The following is a 20603-nucleotide window of genomic DNA, read 5'->3' as shown; positions in this document are numbered from 1 at the left end:
AATACACATGCCAGATTAAGACTTATCTATAATGCAAACTCAGTTTCAGTGAGCGTTAAGAGCTCTATCCAACGGTCATCTACAATTTACATGTTAGTTTGTCTTTCAGTATAGTATATGGAACTTGCCTCTAATATCTGCATTAAACTTTTACCAAAAAAACTCTTTTCAACTAAAAATCTCCAATCAAGTTCCAATTCCCTAATTCTTAAAGGAATCTCTGTAAAATCTACAAAACATACAGCTTGATCATTACAAAATCCAATTTGTAAATCTGTTAAAGCACTTACCATTTCTGCCTTTTTTTTATCACACTCTACAAGTTCCGGCGATGTTTTATTTTGGTGCTTAGTAGTTTCTGGAAGACCTCCAACTTTGGCCTTACTCTTGGTTTTCTTGCAATCTATGGGTTTTACACATCCTTTGTAAGGTTCATACGGGATAAATCTTGGTTCCTTTCGTTTTTGATTATGAAAATTAGGTGACCCATCTTTATGAATTGGTGCTGAGCTCTTAGTTAATAGCTGAGGATGTAAACGGTAACTAATCTTTGCATTAACATCTTTTGGTGGAGTATTGAGCAAATGACAATCAGGAGAGGACATAATAGAAACTTTAGTAAGCTTCTGAGCTATATCTTGAATACTTGGAAGTGTCTTATCCTTCTGAGGTTTTTCACCTGCACTTTTATCACTCGAAAGTCTGGTTTTACTAACAATAGCATTTTCATTCAGTGACACATTTTCACATTTCTCCGATGGGCTACTTATTTCTGGGGTCGTTTTCTCTGAAGCACATAATTCCCTTACGTGCGTCGAGGTCGTTTCTTGTAAAGACGGAGTCGAAGGTGCTGCCTGCTCTTCCCCATCACCTTGTGATCTCTGTCCAACAGCTACTCTATGCAATGTCAAACCTGCAAACATGAATATTATCAAATTGAAAATGAATTAGCCATGTAGTCAATAAACATCAATATCTCAGTCCTACACCCTAGATTAAGCTATGTTATAAACACAGTCCAGTCTCATAAATTGTCATTTATAATCTGACTCAGAAATAAAAATATTTATCTTCAGTGTCATATAGAATTGATATGCTTTACCTTCTACAGGATAACGTATTGCTCCTGAAGGCTTCATGTTGAGGATCAGAACCTGAAAATAATTCCAGATCTTAACATTTTGAAATATGAAGTACCGTATACTGCAATGTATAATATCAAATAGATATCCAAGAACCCCTAACTATAAGCTGGACCTCAACAGTTGCTGATGAAACTAGAAATCACTAGTTAGTGAGGAGATAATTCTTTATACACAACAATAAGGGAATACAAGGTGCATACAATACACAGTACAGGCAGTCCCCGGGTTACGATGGGTTCGGGTTACGACGTTCCGCAGTTAAGGCGCTTCTCAATTATATTCATCAGACATTATTTCCAGGGTTACGACGCCTACAACGCTCCTCTGGCAAATAAAATATGACACCAAAAATGCAAAATAATCAATGTTTGAAGGTTTTTTTGATGAAAAATGCAATAAGAATGAAGTTTTTATGATAAAACAAAGTTTAATGTATACTTACCTGGCAGGTATATATATAGCTATATTCTCTGTTCCACCTGGCAGAAATTTTCAAAACTCGCGGCAAACGCTAGTAACCTATTAGTAGTTCAGGCAACCACCACCCCGTTACCGTGGCGCTAGCGCTAGGAACCGTTCCAATTGGGCCAGATTTCTCTTAACCCTGTCTCCTGAGGGGAGGCGGGTGGGAATTAAATTATATATACCTGCCAGGTAAGTATACATTAAACTTTGTTTTATCATAAAAACTTCATTTTAATGTATGACACTTACCTGGCAGGTATATATATAGCTGATTGACACATTTGGAGGTGGGTCAAAGACAGCAACATTCTTAGAGGTATAAAAATATTATTAAAATATTAAAATGATATTGTTATAATACAATAAGTTTCATACATACTTACCTGGCAGATATATACATAGCTAAGACTCCGTCGTCCCCGGACAGAAATTCAAATTTCGCGCCACTCGTACAGGTAGGTCAGGTGATCTACCGGCCTGCCTGGGTGGCAGGACTAGGAACCAATCCCGTTTTCTCATCATATATTTTCTCTTCCACCTGTCTCCTTGCGGGGAGGCTGGGTGGGCCCTAATCGTATATATCTGCCAGGTAAGTATGTATGAAACTTTATTGTATTATAACAATATCATTTTCATACAATCAACTTACCTGTCAGATATATACATAGCTGATTGGCACCCTTCGGTGGAGGGTAAGAGACAGCTACTACTAGAATAGACAGGTAAACAACATCTGTTGTAGGTATAAATTAAAAACCTTGGTTCCTACCTGATAGGTGGTAGACCTCGTGGTGTTTTCCCCCGTAGGGGTTTCTGCAATCACCTCAGAAACTTTAGCGAGATATGTGATCTATGGCCAAGAATTCTTGTGGGTCTGCCGAAGGGGTCTTATCCACTTACTCGGCAGAGCCTGAAAGGACTTTTGTCAATGGGTGCTGATCCACTTACATGACAACACACCTTATTAAGGAGCAAACAATCAATCCCGACCACCTGATCCTAACCACCATGTTAGTATTAAAAATTGCTCAGAGTTTATTTCCCCAACTCTTCGCAACAACCGTAACTCAAACCACAATGCACAAGTACACAATAATTAAAAAAAAATTTTCTATTACAAGATATCAAACAAGACCTCCTTACTGAACTGAAGTGACTGGACGCTTGTGCGACAACTGCACTTGTTCACAAAAGAAAGTCTAGAACAATATCTATATTTAAGGTTTCTATTACAAGATATCACAAGAGTTCCTTACTGAACTGAAGTGGACTGGACGCTTGTGGGCGACACCTGACTTGTTCAGAAGAAAGTCTAGAACATATCTATATTTAAGGATTGTTGTAAAGCTCCTGTACCCAGGATTGTGCCGCAGACACAAAATGGTACTAATGAAAAACATTTTTTCATAGGTCACATGCATAAACAAAGAAAAACACGCACGTTCCTTCAAATATTGAGCCGCCCAAACAGCAGAATTATCATCTCCAATATGGTCGCTTCCAAGATATTCTTCAGCGACATATTTCTCTGAAAAGAGAGAGACTTGCCACTGCTCTCACTTCATGAGCTCTTACTCTTAGGAGTTTTTAAGGAATCGTCGTGCAAGCCTTATGAGCGTCCATAATTACGCTCCTGACAAAAAAGGCTAATGCAATTCTTAGACATAGGTCTTGATGGATCCTTCACTGAGCACCACAGGCCTTGTCTAGAACCTCCCAACTGTTCCTTTTTCCTTTAAGTAAAACTTTAATGCCCTTACTGGGCAAAGAGACCTCTCCGGTTCCCTGCCGACGAGACCCGATAATCCTTTTACTTCGAAGTTTCTCGGCCAGGGTTTCGAAGGAGGTTTCATTCTTCGCTAAGAATAATTCCTTGAAAGAACAGATGGGCTGAAATCTATATTGAACCCGACTTTGTCACTAAGGGGCGTGCAGTTCGCTAACCCTTTTTGCCGTTGCCAGTGACAAAAGGAATAAACATTTTCTCGTTATATCACGAAACGAGGCCAAATGTAGGGGTTCAAATCTCTCTGAAGTCAAGAACTTCAGTACTACGTCTAGATTCCAGTTAGGGGGAGAAGTCATTCTATACTTCTTGGTCTCAAATGACCTAATCAGATCATGCAGGTCCTTATTGTTTCCCAATCTAGGCCTCTATTCCTAAAGACGGCCGATAGCATACTCCTATAGCCCTTTATCGTGGCTACGGAGAGCTGCGACTCTTCCCTCAGAAATAACAGAAATCAGCTATTTCTGCTACAGAGGTACTTGGAGGAGGACAACTTCTTTGACTTACACCACCTTCTAAAAACTTCCCACTTGGATTGATAAACCCGGATAGCGTGGAAGTTCTCCGGGCTCCTAGCGATCGAGCTCGCTGCTTTACTAGAAAAGCCTCTCGCTCTGACAAGTCTTTCGATAGTCGAAAGGCAGTCAGAGCGAGAGCGGGGAGTTTTGATGAAACCTCTCGAAGTGTGGTTGTCTGAGAAGATCCCTCCTTTGTGGAAGGGATCTGGGGAAGTCTACTATCCACTCCAGTACCTCTGGAAACCATTCTTGGGCTGGCCAAAAGGGGGCTATCAGGGTCATTCTTGTCCCCTTTGAAGTCACAAATTCTTGAGTACTTGCCCCAGAATCTTGAATGGGGGAAATGCGTAAACGTCTACCTGAGGACCAATCTAGAAGGAAGGCGTTCTACTGCTAGAGCTCTGGGATCTTCTACCACTGAACAGAAGACTTCCAGTCTCCTCGAGAGGAATGTGGCAAAGAGGTCGACATGAGGAGTTCCCCAAAGAGACCAGAGCTTGAGGCAAACTTCTGAGTGGAGGGTCCACTCGGTATGAAGGACCTGGTTCCTCCTGCTCAGCCTGTCCGCTCGTACGTTCCTTACTCCCTGAACGAACCTCGTCAAGAGAGAGATGTTCCTCTGGGATGCCCCACAAACAGAAGTTCTCTCGTGAGTTCGTAAAGGGCATTACGAGTGAGGTACCTCCTTGCTTCCGAATGTATGCTAGAGCGGTTGTATTGTCTGCATTCACTTGAACTATTTTTGTTGCAAACTAACGGTTCGAGCTCTTTAGAGCTAGGTGTACAGCTAGCAGTTCTTTGCAGTTATGTGCCAGGACACTGAAGAGCATTCCAAGTGCTGACACTTCTCTCTTTCCCAAAGTTGCTCCCCAACCTTTTTCCGACGCGTCGGAAAACAATACAAGGTTTGGGCTCTGATTCAGGGAAGTACCTTTGTTTTCCTCAGTGGGAGTAACCACCATTCTAGATGTCGTTTTATCCGATTTGGAATGGGAAAAAAAGTCCGAGAGTAGTCCTGTCTTCATGTTCCACGAACTTCTGAGGAAGAACTGAAGAGGGACGGAGATGAAGTCTTCCTAGGTGAAAGAACTGTCGAGCGAGGAAAGGGTCCCTAAAAGGCTCAACCATTCCCTCGCCGAAGTCCGTTCCTTCCTTAGGAGAGAGAGACTTTTTCTAAACTCTTGCTAGTCTCTCTTGAGAAGGAAATACTCGAAAACCCCGAGAATCCATCCGAATCCCCAGATAGACCAAGTTCTGGCTGGGGATCAGTTGGGACTTCTCGAGGTTCACGAGTAATCCTAAAGTCTTTATAAGGTTTAGTGTCACATTCAGGTCCTCCAAACACTGTTCCTCTGACTTTGCTCTGATAAGCCAGTCGTCTAGATAAAGAGATATTCGACCAGGCCGAAGCACAAGGCTCTGAATTGGAAGATCCTTCCCCCCGTCATGAAACGGAGGTACTTCTTCGACGAAGGATGGATCGGGACGTGAAAATATGCGTCCTGGAGATCCAGAGGACACCATCCAATCCCTTGGCGAAGAGCCGCCAGGACTGAAGCAGAGGTTTCCATGGAGAACTTCTGTTTTTGAACAAACTTGTTCAGAGCGCTGACATCCAGAACTGGTCTCCATCCCCCCGAGGCTTTCGCAACCAAGAAAAGACGATTGTAAAACCCCGGGGAGCTTTGATCCAGCACAAGTTCTATAGCTCTCTTGTCCCACATCTGATCCACCATTTGTTGAAGAGTATCTTTCAAACACAGGGTCCTTGTAATTGGCGGACAATTCCCTCGGAGTTGACGTCAGGGGAGGATTGTCCAGGAAAGGAATGAGATATCCCTTCTGAAGAACCGACATCGACCAAGGATCTGTGTCGATGCGAGTCCAGGCTTCGCAAATCCCCGGAGCCTGGCACCTACTGGTGTTTTGGAGGAGCGCCACTTCACTTTCCCCTTTTAAAGGGGGCGAACGAGGCTCGACCTCTCTTCTCGGTCGTTTTTCCTTTTAGCGGTAACTCTAGTTGGAGGGCGCCTCGAAAGGGCCGAACAGGAGTAGACGCCACTTTCTTTTCACCCACCCACCATACTTGGTCTCTTCTTCCTGGACGAGTGCAGGAGAAGATCTTGAGTGCTTTCTCCGTCAGCGATCGGGAAATATCTTTCACCAACTGTGACGGGAACAGAAAATCAGGGACCTAGGGGCGAATAACAAAGCTGCTCTTTGTGAGTGTGATACTGCTTTCGTCAAGAAAGCGCTCAACACAGATCTCTTCTTCAAGAGACCTGCTCCAAACAAGGGAAGAAACTTCCCCTGAGCCGTCTTGCACCGCCTTGTCAATACATGACAGAATTGCAAGGAGAACATCCGGTTCTAGCCCTTCAGGGGCATGAGCTTCTTGGACATCACCCCAAGGGACCAATCTAGGAAGTTAAAGACTTCTAGAATGTGAAAAAGTCCCTTGAGGAGATGATCCAACTCTGAAAGGCCCCCAAGTAATCTTAGCCGTGTGAAGGCTATGTCTCCTGGATGCGTGGCTACCAGACTGGAAAAAGTCAGTTCAGCTGAAGCAGGGAGAGTGAGACCTTTAATTTCTCCCCCAGTCTGGTACCAAATCCCTCTCTTGCCTGTCAGTCTAGGGGGAGGCATGCAAAAGACTGTCCTTACAAGCTCCTTCTTAGTAAGCATCCAGTTATCAAGCGATTGCAGAGCTCTCTCATAGAAATCGTCGGTCTCATCTTCACGAAAGCCGACGATTTCGGAGTCTTCGAGCATGAAAACAGAGAACGAGGCGAAGGAGGAGCGGCAGGGATCAATGCGTCTCCGTATTCTGGAGAAGGAGAGCTGTCAAGACTTTGTAGTTCGACATTCCTTCCTTACTGTGAGACTCGTCCTCTGATTCCTCTTCCATAATCGGATCAGCAGGAGAGACCACTTCTCGTTCCTGGTCTTCTTGTCCAAGAAAAAAAAAAAAAAAAAAACCATTCATTCTCTACTGGGGACAAACTCCTTAATAGGAGAGGGGGCTAAGAGAGTGTAAAGAGCTCCTATGTTCGACTGGCTCTCGTACTTGGCTGGCGCCCTCGTCGCCTGCTGGCGCCTCGCGCTTGTCTGGCGCCTCGCGCTTGGCTGGCGTCTCGCGCCTGGCTGATTCCTCGCGCTTGGCTGGCGCCTCGCGCCTGGCAAGATCCTCGCGCTTGGTTAGTGTCTCGCGCCTGACTGACTCTTCGCGCTTGGCTGGCGCCTCGCGCCATGACTGGTGTCTCGCGCCTCTGAACCGTCTCGCGCCTGACTGACACCTCGTGCCTTGTTGAGACTCGCGTCTTCCTGAAGTCCCCTCCTTGCGTGACAGATGTTCTTCTTGAGCCTCACGCTTGGATGAATGCTCAGCCTGTTTGTAACTCCGCGCGCGGCTGAAGCTACTGATCTGTCAGACGTATCCCATCTGGGAGAATCCTCTCGTCTGCAATGCGTTTCTCGCTTGTCTGACTCTCTCTTAGAGGACGCTTCTCGTCTGTAGGACGCCTCGCGCTTAGCTGTTGCTACGCGCTTGTCTGGCGGATCCATATCTTCCCACGAGTCTCTATCTGAGATCTCAAAAGACTCACGTTTCGCAGGAGCCTCACTCCTGGTGGGAGAAGAAGGAACGAGTTCTTCTTGACCGGCAGTCTGAGTCTTTCTTACGAGGAGGATCCTTCGAAAGGACTCCCTACTAGGGCGGAAAGCTGTTCCTGTACCGCCAAAATGATCCTTTTGGACGCTTCTCCTGCGTCTTCTTGAACGGGAGAGGAAGACCTCGAAAGCGTGTTGCCCCGATCATGGAACGGCGAAACCCTCTTCGCCTTCTTGATAGAAGGAGGTTCTTCTTCCGAAAAGCGTTCCGGGCTTGAATCCAAACCAGGATCTCTCCAGTGCCTTTTCAGGGGCCTGGACAAGTCGAATCCTTCCACCCTCGTTTAGGAGAGGGAGAAAGAAGGACGAAGAGAAGCACTCTCTGAGGACGCTTTTTTCGATAGCGGTCCTGAGCAGGCTGTCTATGCACAGCACCTGCTGAAGGGACGCCTGACCGGGGGAATTCTCCACAACCTCGTACGGCTTTCGACTTTCTTCTCTCCTCTGGGCTTGGGAGCTTGGAAGAGGTCTAGGCCTGGGAGCGTCGCAGAGACGGTCAGACGCCCCCTCCACAACACTGGGGACACTCACTTCACTAAAGTCACTTTCACCATCCTTACCTTTTTATGGTGGCCACCCTTTCGGCTTTCATCCTGAGAATGGTAGCCTTCAGTTCAGCAATTTCCGAAGCTGAATCTGAATGTACAGTCAGTGAGGGTCCTGATAGAGAATCATAATTAAGAGAAGAGTTAGAATTGTCTAAAGGCTCAATAGGCCTTGTACAACTACCCGCCCATCTTGATGATGCCGCGCCCTTCTTACTCTATCCCTTTCTAACTTCTTCAGTAAGAAGTTAGAGTCTTCCATTCCTCAACATTCACCTTTCACACTCATGACAGGTGTTAGAAATAGAACAATCAAAACCCCTACATTTGCGACATACAGTGTGAGGATCACCGAGCTTTCGGTATCCTCACCTTGCAGCCTACATTCACACACATTCTAACACAAACACTTGAATCAGACATTCTGGAGAAAAATCAAAAAGCAAGTCCAAATCCAGTCCACAGTAGCGAATGCCAAAACAACGATCCAGGTACTTCACCAAAAGTCCACAAAAAGATGATCAATTGCTTAGAAAAGCGAATTCCAGTCAAGAGGAGGCAGCAACGATGTTGATACCACCGGCGACAGAAAATATATGAGTAGAAAACGGGATTGGTTCCTAGTACCTGCCACCCAGGGCAGGCCGGTAGATCACCTGACCTACCTGTAGCGAGTGGGCGCGAAATTTGAATTTCTGTCGGGGACGACGGAGTCTTAGCTATGTATATATCTGACAGGTAAGTTGATTGTATGAAAACTCTAGGTTCCTTACCTGCTAAGGTAGCTGACTTCATAGGTCCTGCCTCTAAGCTGCTTAAACCTTAGTAGCTCTCAACAAGGAAGTGTCCTGTATGTTGAAGAAGCTAAGACTGGAACTGACAACTGGACTGACCAATGTGTTGACAGATCCGTACAGCACCCTCTTATGCCACGGCATCAAGCTAGTAAAAGATCATTTACCTGAAACTACACACACACCATCACCGGATAATACTAACAAGACTGAGAAAAGTACCGCACACTTTTCTCAGACGACCAATAAACACAAACACCATCACCTAATAAAATCCACTAGCTTAAATGAAGGTTATGGGGTAGTAACTCCTTTGCCCAATACTGTACCCGAGGACACGTATGGACCCTAGCGTCCTGACAATTATCAAAGGTTGTCTGAACATCCCTAAGATAATGAGACGCAAATATTGAATACTCCATTTTTAAGTTCTCCATAGTGGATTCAATAATTTCCTTGAGGGCTAAATTCTTTTTAAAAGCTAATGAAGTCGCCACTGCTCTGACTTCATGAGCCTTCACTTTCAAAATACCAAAGTTCTGCTCTTGACACAGCATATGACGCCTCTTTAATTAACTCTCTCATGAAGAAGGCTAGAGCGTTCTTCGTCATGGGTCTGCTGGGGTCTTTAACTGAACACCACATGAGCATCAGACTTCCCTCTGATAACCTCTTGTTCTTTCCGTACAACACCGCAACGCTCTCACGGCAGAGAACTCTTTCTTGCTCGTGACCCACTAACTCAGCCAAACCCAAAACTTCAAAGGATCTTGGCCAAGGATTAGCTGGATTCTCATTCTTGGCCAAGAAACCTTCTTGGAATGAACACACTGCGTTCGCCATGTCTCCATCCCACCTTCTTCGATATGGCCTGAAGCTCACTAACTCTTTTAGCAGTGCCAATGCTACTAAAAAGATAGTCTCTTAGCAAGATCTCTCAGAGAGGCTTCCTCTAAAGGCTCGAATTTGCTAGAAGTTAAATACTTCAAGACCACATCAAGGTTCCAAGCCGGTGGCCTGCATTGTGATGTTTCTTCGTACCAATGACCTAATCAGATCTCGAAGGTCTAAGTTATTCGAGATGTCTAGGCCCCTGTGTCTAAACACTGATGTTAGCATACTCTTATAACTTTAATTGTCGAAAACTGACAAGCGTAAATCCTTCCTCAAGTATAGAAGGAAATCTGCGATTGGGTCACAGAGGTACTGGATGAAGACACTTTCCTGTTCTTACACCACTTCCGGAAATTGTCCCACTTCGACTGATATACTGTGATTGTGGAGGTTCTTCTGGCTCTAGCCACTGCATGGGCCACCTCTCTAGAATATCCCCTCGCTCTGACCAAACGTTCGATAGTCTGAACGCAGTCAGCCCAGAGCGAGGGTATTCTTGTGAAAACCTGTCGAAGTGGGGGTGTCTGAGTAAATCTACTCTTAGCGGAAGAGTCCTTGGCGTATCCACTGTCCATTCCAGTACCCTCTGTGAACCAACTTTGGGCCGGCCAAAAAACGGGGCTATTAAGGTCATCCTCGTCCCCTGGCTCTCCCTGAACTTCTTCATCACTTTCCCCAGTACCTTGAACGGAGGAAAAGCGTACAGATCTAAGTTGTAATCCATCAGGAATGCGTCGACCGCCACTGCTTCCTGGTCTGGGATCGGAGAGCAATAGGTTGGTAACCTTTTTGTTCTGGCTGTCGCAAACAGATCTACTACTGACGGCCCCACAACTTCCACAGGCTCTGGCAAACCTCCAGTGCAAAGTCCACTCCGTCGAGAGAACTTGTTCTCTTCTGCTCAACAGGTCCGCACCCACATTCTTCTCTCCTTGTATAAACCTGGTGAGTACCACGACCTTTTCCTCTTCCGCCCAAAGCAGAACTTCCTTTGCCAGCTTGTAAAGGGAAAGGAATGAGTCCCTCCTTGATTCCGGATATATGCCAGCGCCGTGGTGTTGTCCGAGTTGACCTGCACCGTCTTGTCTCGAATCAACAACTCTGAAGTGCTTCAAAGCCAAGAAAATTGCCATCAGTTCCTTCCTGTTTATGTGCCACTTTGTCTCTTCCTTGCTCCAAAGTCCCGACACCTCTTGAGGGCCTAATGTCGCTCCCCAACCCACGTCCGACGCGTCGGAAAATAAGATGAGGTCTGGGCTCTTCTGCTGAAGCGACATCCCTCTTGCTAACCTGCCTGGAGGTTAGCCACCACTTTAATTCCTCCTTTACTTCGGCCGGAATTAGAAACTGGAAGGAATCGGTTGTAATTTTCTTGGCCATGAATCCTTCAGGAAAAAACTGTAGAGGTCTCATGTGCAGCCTTCCTAAAGAAATGAACCTCTCTAGCGAAGAGAGTGTTCCCAGTAGACTCATCCACTCTCGTGCTGAGCATCTGTCCTTCTTAGAAAGTCCTGCACCTTCCGAATGCATGGGGCTTGCCTTTCGGGGGACGGAAAAGCCCGAAAAGTCACTGCCGATATCGAATCCCCAAATAAACTATCTGTTGCTGGGGATCCAATTGAGACTTTCCCCATATTTACTACCAGACCTAGGTCTCTTGCTAAGTCCAATGTTTGACTCAAGTCCTCCAGACATTGACTTCTTGATTGGGATCTTATCAACCAGTCGTCCAGATAAAAAGACACTCTGATCCCTCTTAAATGTAACCATCTCGCCACATTGGACATCATCCTCGTGAAAACTTGAGTGGGCTGTGCAAAGGCCGAAGCATAGGGCCTTGAACTGAAAGACCCTGTCCTGAATCACAAAACCTTAGATACTTCCTGCTTCCTGGATGAATCGGAATATGGAAGTATGCGTCTTGTAAGTCCAGGGTCGTCATCCAGTCCCCTGGACGTACCGCTGCCAGTACTGAATCGTTCGTCTCCATGGTTGAACTTGGTCTTTTCTACGAAAAGATTCAGTTGACTTACGTCCAGAACTGGCCTCCAACCTCCAGAGGACTTTGCAACCAGGAAGAGACGGTTGTAAAATCCCGGAGATTCGTGATCCAGAACAGGCTCTATGGCTCCTTTCTCCAGCATGGAAGCTACTTGCTCCCACAGAGCAGCTTTATTCTCTAAATCATTTGTAATTTGCCCGATGGGCTCTCGGAGATTACGAGAAGGAGGTCTCTTCAAGAAAGGAATCTTGTACCCTTCCCGAGCTACGTTGACAGCCCAGGGATCTGCCTTCATATCTTGCCAAACTTCCCAGAAACCTTGAAGTCTGGCTCCCACTGTCGTCTGGAGGACTGAGTTCTCATTCTTTAGAGGGAGTCTTGGCTCCTCTTTTAGAGGGAACTCTCTTACCCCTAAAGGCGGGTCGAGCGAATGTTCTTCCTCGAAAGGGCTGTTGCGAAGGCCTAGTATCCTTTGGAGTCTTCTTCACTAAACTTGGGTGGTAAGAACTTCTTAAACTGAAGACGAGAGAAGATCTTTGAGTGGCCTTCTGAGAAAGGGAGAGAGCTATATCCCTAATCACCTCTGAAGGAAACAGCTGTTTCGACAGAGGAGAGAACAGCAACTCCGACTTCTGAGAGTTCGAAACTCCTTTAGAAGCGAAAGAACACAACAGCGATCTCTTCTTAAGTACTCCTGCTGTGAATAACGAAGCCAGTTCATTCGTTCCGTCTCTCAGAGCCTTGTCCATGCAGGACATAATGCTCTTAGCTGTTTCTAAATCCTGCGAGTCCTCTTCTTCTAGGGAGTTCGCTAGTGCTCCCAAAGACCAATCCAGGAAATTGAAGACTTCGAAAGTCCTAAAAATCCCTTTAAAAAGATGGTCAAATTCTGAAGACGTCCACCAGACCTTAGCAGACTGTAACGCCTGTCTGCGTGAGCTGTCCTTACTATACTGGAGAAGTCCCCCTGGGAGGAGGCAGGTACTCCCAGGCCTAGACTTTTCTCAGTAGCGTACCATACTCCTGATTTAGAAGCTAACTTAGCTGGTGGAAACAGAAAAGAGTTATTTTGTTTTTCCCGCTTCTTTCTTCTCCTTCATCCAGTCATTCACCCGTTGAAGGGCCTTCTTCGCCGAAATTGACATCGTCATCTTCAGGAAAGAGGACTTCTTTGGAGTCCTAGTCTTGGAAAATTGAGATAAGGGGGATAACGGAGCTGTCGGTTTAAATTCCCCCTCAAAAATAGCCATAAGACGTGAAGTTAGAACCTTATAATCTGAAGAAGGTTCCGTATTCTTTCCCTCCATTAATTCCAATTCTTCTTCTGCTGAAGAAATGTCTTGGAGCTCATTGTCGAGTTGACGCTTCGTTGACGGAATAGCGTCCTGCCGCCTGCGTCCTGCGGCCACCGAAGAATCTGCGTCCTGTCGCCTCTCGATGTCCTGCCGCCTGCGTCCTGCGTCCATCGTAGCGACGCCTGCTTCCTGTCGCCTGCGTCCTGCGTCCCACATTAGTTGGGCCGCGTCCTGATGTTTGCGTCCTGCTTCCTCCGAAAGCATTCTCTTCCTGTGTTCTGCGTCCTGCAAAACCAAGCGATCGCTTGTCTTCCTAGCGCTAGTGCGCCCTGAGTCCTCGGCGAACGCGTCCTTGTATTTCGTTTTAGAAGACTTAATGGGAAGGAAATCATCCTTACGCCTCGAAGATGCTTGCTCAGGCGGATCCCAGGACTTCACCAGAACTGCCAGCTTGGACTGCATTTCCCTTAAGAAACCCTTCGTACTATCCTCCTGAATGGTAGACGACGAAAGAGGAGGATTACGAGCGGGACTGCGACCTAACGGAGAGCGATCTTGCCACTCTACCCGACGAAAGACGAGGGGAAGATACACAAGAAGACGGAGGAGATTCTCCCATCGCCATACCCAGGCCAGAGAAGGACGTATAGCGCCAGTGCGTCCTGAGTCTTCTCTAGCACGAAACAACTTTTTCCTCTTGATCGGAACTGCGTCCCCGTCTTCTGAGGAGGACAACACCTCAGGACTACTCCAAGTCTCACGATCTTGTCCTCTCGAGAGCCGCTGATGTCCTGAAAGTCCTCTTGAGGGGGCGAGACACCACTGCGTACCGACGTTCTCGTTCGGAAGTCGAACCTTCCGAGGACGCACACTTTCCAGTTACGCCTTTTCTGCGGCGAACTGCAACAGCCTGGGAACTTGCAACAGGACTGTTCGAAGGGACGCCTGACCGCGGCAAAACCTCTCTCGCCTCCCTTCGACTGTCGACATGCCTTCTCCCTTGGGTCTGGGAGCTTGACAGAGGTCTAGGTCTAGGAGCACGAGAGAGACGATCAGACGCCCCCTCCACTACACTTTCACTGACATCGAAAGCACTAACTCTATCTGTAAGTCGCTGTATTTGGTCGCCCATGGACGCAAGGGCAGCGAACACCTTCACAATATTTGTATCGTTCGCCTCCTCCGATACAGCAGCGGGCGCAGGAGATACCTGGGGAGAAGGAACTACCAACTCTACATTAGAAGGAGCTGGAGAGGAAATACATTCACTCCTTTTTACTAGAAGAATTTGACTTCTCATACGAGAAACAGACCTCCTTACACGATCTTTCTCAAGTCTCTCAACATATTTCATAAATATCTTCCATTCCTTCTCTGATAAATTCTCACATTCAATGCATCTATTCTCCCAAGTACACACATTCTCCCTACACTTCTTACAAATGGTATGAGGGTCGACCGAAGCTTTCGGCAATCTTACCTTACACCCCTCTTTTACACACACTCTAAACATACTTCCAGAATCAGACATCTTTAAAGAACAATCCAAAGCGAATGCCAAGCTAACGTTTCCGAGTACAATACCAAAAATCCATGAAAAGTCAGCAACGAGAATGAAAATTCTAGCAGGGAACCACCAACAATGTTGCCGGTTCGGCTGGCAGAGAAAATCTGGCCCAATTGGGAACGGTTCCTAGCGCTAGCGCCACGGTAACGGGGTGGTGGTTGCCTGAACTACTAATAGGTTACTAGCGTTTGCCGCGAGTTTTGAAAATTTCTGCCAGGTGGAACAGAGAATATAGCTATATATATACCTGCCAGGTAAGTGTCATACATTAAAATGCAGTTTACATAGTTTTCAATGCACCAAAAGCATTAAAAGTAAGGTTTTCTTAGGATTTTTTACGATGTTCTGGCTTATGACGATTTTCGGCTTACGACGCGTCTCAAGAATGGAGCCCCCGTCGTAACCCGGGGACTGCCTGTAGTTTGTACATTACAAAGTAAGGACACTGTTCACATTACTATAATCTTGAATAATTTGCAATAAAGAGAGAAGATACAACAGAATAACAGAGGTCCTAACTCTAGTAATTAAAACTCTAAGTTTTAATTACTAGAAGATTCTGAAAGAGGATTGAAGCTTCCTCCCTTCCTAAGTGAGGTTAGATTCTGTAGGATTAATCAAGAGATGGACTCCTAAGAGAGATTATTATACAGACTGGTGCCATATAACTGTTTTTTCTTTAGGTTTTTTAGGAAATGATGCATATAGTACTCTACTTACTCTACTGCTACTCTTGTGTTTAGAATCCATTTTACCACAGGTATAATACCCAAAGGTAATTTTAAACATGAATACCCAAAGTTAATTTTAAACACAGCTACCATCATTAACGCACCAAATAACCAATCGCCGGTAAAGTCAACAGAGGTCTTCTGTGTAATATCATAACCTATCTATGATGCAATCTTATCAGTCAGACAACACAGTCTCTACATAGTTTAGAGGTATTAGGACAAATTAATATCATTTTGAGCACAATACCACATGTCTTGTTCTATATGTTGTCCTAGTTTTATGGCAACCCAAAATAATACATCATAACAGACTACCAGTTGATTTAATTACAGGAAATGACTGATACTGGGAAATGAGTGAGGATGCTGGGATATCTCAAACTATTCAAGACTGCAAACCTTGCATTAGGAGAAAATCTATCTGGCTTAAGAGGCACATAAAACTGACTTGTTTATAGTGAAAATTATAATCCAAAAGCAAAATTATTACAACAATAAGTTTCATGCCACAGGACCTCATTAATAAAAAAAAACTGATGCTATTTTCTCATTTGTTAAGGTCACGTGGCATTAACAGACTCTACTAAATGAAATGAGGAATCTGATAAAACTGGCTAATCTACTCTCAACCTGATTTAGACAAGAATTTTACATCGAAGCTCCTTGTTATTCAAGAAAAATATATATCTGAATTGCCTATGATAATGATTTTTCATATCAATAAATTGATCAACTTTTGTCTAAAAAAAAATAGATCTTCACACTGATGGTTTGGAAAATGTTTGTTATAGTCTAGAATAGTTCATTTGTCATTTATAATTCTGGGAACTGATGTTTTCTTGCAAGTTTCTCACTTCAGCCCCCAAGCGTGACATACTTGCACTGTCTTCTTACTGCTTCATATAGCTTTATGCAATTCATGACCCCCAAAAAAAAACAATCATAACAAGGTTAGACCCCATAGTGGCATGAATATTCAGTAAGAGCATTGATGTTCAGTAGTTATCTACTCATAGTCCTAAAGGCCATTATACTCTGCTATTAAGGACTTATACTATGGCATACTAATTCACTGAAACTTTCATTGCACACACAATCCTCTTTACAAAATCTGGGTTAGCAGTGTATAATGATGGTTGTGGTATACAATGCCAAATGCAGTCTACCACAACAAAAGTAGGTTAGGAAGGTATCGGCAAAGGAAACTTAGTATTACAAAAGGGACTATATTAACCAAATGTACCCTGATCTAACCTAGCAGGCCATGTTACTTAGTGAGGGAACCACCAGTGAAGGAAACTCCACTTTTTACAAAAAAGTCTCCTAACCTAAACTAAAACCTTGCATGAGCGATAGCATTCCAGGCTGGCCAGCATACAAAATCACATCAGTTCTGAGGTTACAGTTTAATTATGTTCGACTGCCAAAAGAAAACCGGGTATTTCTACAGAAGCAATCCGCGGTGGCCTAGACTATGGCAATTGACGTTTTCCTATGTTATTTTACTTACTGAACAAGAATTTAAAGTAATATTTATTTGGACGACTGTAATTAACTCCCAGGGGCCAGTACTAAACATGGCGAAATACATTGGATGCCCCAATTCCTAGTGGATGTCGTATCCGCGGTTACGTTCCTTGCAGTTCGTGCAGAACTATTCTTTAGAATTACCCTGCAAGAAACGTAACCAAGGATACGACACCTACCAGGGATTGGGGTGTCCAATGTATTTCGCAGTGTTTAGTACTGGCCCCGGGGGGTTAATTACAGTCGTCGGAATAAATATTACTTAAAATTCTTGTTCAGTAGGTAAAACTGCATAGAAAAACCGCAACTGTAATAGTCTGGGACCCCGCCGCATATAGGTACCCTAGATCTACCGAAAACTGTAAATTCTTGATAAGCAACCCAGTTAATGACTGGCAGGAGTCAGGCTGTGCAAATAAAATAAAGTTTTACCTCGGGTAGTATTAATGCATAGATACCTATGTAGGCTAGTGGGGGATCATGAAATATTTAGGGAGTCCTGCGGAAGGCTAAGCAACCCCCACCCTCACCTGAACAGTTAGGGCATGGCGTCCATGGTTAGGTAAATGGAAAGTCTGGTTCAGTTACAGGTAGGTAGCTAGGCATTCCCTCCGAAATGCCTACCAGTTACTAGGACTACCTACCTACTACTAGCTACTACAGTAGCCTTGACCATACTCTTCATTTGCTACCAAAATTCCAATACTACTGGGAAGCCTTCATAAAGATACTAGATACCTAGCCTAAGTGTCTAGCCTTGGTACTACTGAGGGATTAAAAAAGACAAATGGGAAAAAAACGCATAAAAAATAAGGAAAAGTGCGAAAGACTGTATAGGCTAAGTAGGTATGGTACACATCTTAGGTATAGGCTAGGTACAGAACAAATCAGTACTGTGTAGCTAGGTAGCTAGTACTACCTAGCTAGGTAGCTAGGCTACTACACATCTTGAAGGACAAATTAATATATAGTAAAGGTACATATATAATTACCACTTAATCACCTATAACCTCTCCTTCGACGGAGTGGGCCAAGCAACTCAACCAAACAAGCACTAGAGTAACAGCTGGTAGCAAATTAGCAACAATTGCCCTACCTGGCTACACTAGAGTGATAAGAATTGTCACAGGGCTTTCCAAGGTTTGTTTACTATCTTCTATCGAAAAACATATATTACTCTAGGTCTTCTCAGGTGTGTCTCATGATATTCTTTTATTGAAATAGATTAATTTATTATACATAATAATTATATGTACTTGTAATAATTATATACTAAACCCATATTGAAGGTAAAAAAAGATTAAAAACTTGTGGAAAGTATCTGTAACGGCCCCTCTAAAACTTTAAAATTTCATTATCTCTTCCTCCCTATAACACCTTATATGAACTAAGAATGAGTCAGAAATTTAATGTGTATAAGAGATAATACGGATGATTAGGGGAATTTAAGAAATACGATAGCCCTGTTAGAAACCTATTTGAGCCTTGCAATTCTTATCACTTGCGCTAGGAGAGAGAACGTTTATAGCAGCGAATCCTGGTTTAGTCCTAGAAGTCAAGAAGGTAAAGAAGAATTTGCATTGTAACAGAAGGCCTGGAGTAGAAGCAACAATTTGATGTTAGAGAAACAGTAAGAATTCAGATGACAACGCTAGAATTTCAGGAGTAAGTTAACCAATCAACCCCGAAAACGTGTTCTTTCAATTACTATCTCACAAAATCTAATCATTTTTTTGTCAGTCACAAATGTCCACCTATGGTGAAATTTATCTTAGAATCCACACACAGTCTTTTGCATAATCCTGTTAAAAATGGAATAGAAAACATGATCTTGATGGGAATAAGGTTACAAAATACACTGCTGATAGATGAAATTACTCCGAATATTTGAAAATTATTGTTAAATATAAAAATAATCAGCAAACATTCGAGCTCCAATTGAGAATAAGAGAAAGGCCAATTAAAACAAATTTGTTTGTACTTTATTCTTTCTACATAGGCCTACACATTTTACAGATCAACAATGGATAAAGTAATGTTCTTAGCTTACAGTATTAGAGAGACATCTGACTATTATTGCTGTTGGAAGAATGAAAAAAACTAAAATTATTATTACTGCCAGTGTTCCCTTTTTTAATAATAATCATCATTATTATTTGTTTGTATGGTGTTTTTACGTTGCATGGAACCAGTGGTTATTCAGCAACGGTGACCAACGGCTTTACGTGACTTCCGAACCACGTCGAGAGTGAACTTCTATCACCAGAAATACACATCTCTCACTCCTCAATGGAATGGCCGAGAATCGAACCCGCGACCACCGAGGTGGAACGCCAACACCATACCAACCACGCCACTGAGGCGCTCAAATCATCATTATTGACATAAGTTTCTAGCAATAATTCTTAAGATTAAAGTGAAAAGGCCACAATAGTGTGCCCTATGAATCTTCAACCTCTGATGTTTGAGTAGAAGAAAATTTATGGACGATTTGCAAATCTTGCCCACTCGATTATATAATATAAATGTTGTTGGATTGTAGTTTAATAGTAATTATTACAGAAATGAACTATCATAAAAATAACTAACTAATATATATATATATATATATATATATATATATATATATATATATATATATATATATATATATATATGTGTGTGTGTGTGTGTGTCCTTATGAGTAAAGTATTTGCTAAATAGCTTTTCAAAACCAGAGTCATATAAGACATTTATTAGGCCTAATCTATAGATAAAAATAACAATAGTCTTTAAAATGAAATTAATGGTACAATTGCCGAAACTTTTTTCCGTAATCATACAGAACATAAGGTTACTATTACTATAATAGATTCACCTCAACCGTGCATTTGATGTCTAGGCCAGTCCCTTACGACGCTCTGATTGGCTGTTGATAAGCCAATGGCAGGGCTGGAAACTCTCAGTCTCTCTCGAGAGTTCACATGGTAGGATATATGCTCCACCTCTCATGAGGGATATGTCTTTTAAAAGTCTCCCTCATGAGAGGTGGAACATACGTCCTGCCTATGTAAACTCTCGAGAGAGACTGAGAGTTTCCAGCCCTGTCATTGGCTTATCAACAGCCAATAGGAGCTTCGTAAGGGACTGGCCTAGACATCAAATGCACGGTTGATGTGAATCTATTATAGGAACGTACGAGGAAACATAAACTATTACCAGAACATCGCATCTTTGTTGTCGTCTTGAAGTCTGGGACAAGAATCCTGAACCATGTAACAGTGAAGGTTACAGTCAAGCCAGGAAGTTCATATAAACATCAGCTTGCCTCAAGAAGTATTCCCGGGACCAGTGTCTGCAGGTCTCGTGGAGAAAGGTGGTGTTATCATCCTCTTTTGCAGTGTCTAGCAAAGCCATCATGAAGCCTAAAGAGAAATCATTCTCCCATTTGCTGTTGTGTAGTCCTTGGTCTACTCTTTTTCTCCTCATGTGTCTCGACTGTCGGTATCCAGTAGAGAGTCGGTCTAGTTTGTCGTTCAGCAATCTGGCCAACTCGTGTACTTGATTCCAAGTTTCAGTTGATGTGAAAGACCTTCCCATGTTATTATTATTATTGTTATTGTTGTTATTATTGTTATTGTTGTTATTATTGTTATTGTTGTTGTTGTTGTTGTTGACAA

General features: G+C 43.7%; 1 protein-coding gene across 4 annotated transcripts in view; it reads right to left on the bottom strand.

Moving 5' to 3' along the window:
- The window catches only part of LOC135198116 (golgin-45-like), a 53417-nt gene extending 35276 nt beyond the window's left edge, over nt 1-18141 (bottom strand). The window contains exons 1-3 of one of the 4 annotated variants that reach the window (XM_064225577.1): nt 18041-18141; nt 1103-1154; nt 291-913 (exon numbers count right to left, since the gene is read on the bottom strand). In XM_064225577.1, the coding sequence (XP_064081647.1) occupies nt 291-913; nt 1103-1139 (660 nt within the window). In that variant the 5' untranslated portion in view covers nt 1140-1154; nt 18041-18141. Of the gene's footprint in view, nt 1-290; nt 914-1102; nt 1155-17936 lie in introns of all 4 variants that reach the window. The other 3 variants (XM_064225576.1, XM_064225579.1, XM_064225578.1) reach the window with 3 other exon arrangements.
- Nucleotides 18142-20603: the final 2462 nt, after the last annotated feature.

Source organism: Macrobrachium nipponense, chromosome 21, assembly GCF_015104395.2.
Source record: "Macrobrachium nipponense isolate FS-2020 chromosome 21, ASM1510439v2, whole genome shotgun sequence".
Taxonomy (NCBI): domain Eukaryota; kingdom Metazoa; phylum Arthropoda; class Malacostraca; order Decapoda; family Palaemonidae; genus Macrobrachium; species Macrobrachium nipponense.
This window is presented reverse-complemented; position numbering and strand designations above follow the sequence as displayed.